The 259-nt window shown below is 71.8% G+C and overlaps 1 protein-coding gene across 1 annotated transcript in view; it reads left to right on the top strand.

Moving 5' to 3' along the window:
* The window catches only part of LOC104491392 (SH2B adapter protein 3-like), a gene marked incomplete at both ends in the record, with an annotated part of 1,332 nt that extends 1,088 nt beyond the window's left edge, over window positions 1–244 (top strand). The window contains one exon of the mRNA XM_010133807.1: window positions 67–244. Coding sequence (XP_010132109.1) covers window positions 67–244 — 178 coding nt within the window. The remainder of the gene's footprint in view (window positions 1–66) is intronic.
* Between the last annotated feature and the right edge of the window lie 15 nt (window positions 245–259).

Below are 259 nucleotides of genomic sequence, written 5' to 3'. Positions count from 1 at the left end.
AGTGGGACACGGGCACTGGGCAGGGAGTCCTGCTTCCCCAGGGCGCTCATCCCTGTGCCCTGGCAGGGGCAACGGCGGGGGGCCCGGGGGAGACGGCGGGGCCGAAGATGGAGCAGTTCCTCTCCTCCTGCCCGTGGTTCCACGGGCCCATCTCCCGCGTGAAGGCGGCTCAGCTGGTGCAGCTGGGGGGCCTGGAGGGCCACGGCGTCTTCCTGGTGCGGCAGAGCGAGACGCGCCGCGGCGAGTATGTGCTCACCTT

This window comes from Buceros rhinoceros, unplaced genomic scaffold, assembly GCF_000710305.1.
Source record: "Buceros rhinoceros silvestris isolate BGI_N320 unplaced genomic scaffold, ASM71030v1 scaffold21363, whole genome shotgun sequence".
Classification (NCBI taxonomy): Eukaryota; Metazoa; Chordata; class Aves; order Bucerotiformes; family Bucerotidae; genus Buceros; species Buceros rhinoceros.
The sequence above is the reverse complement of the archived record's forward strand: the minus strand, read 5'-3'. Positions and strand labels throughout refer to the sequence as shown.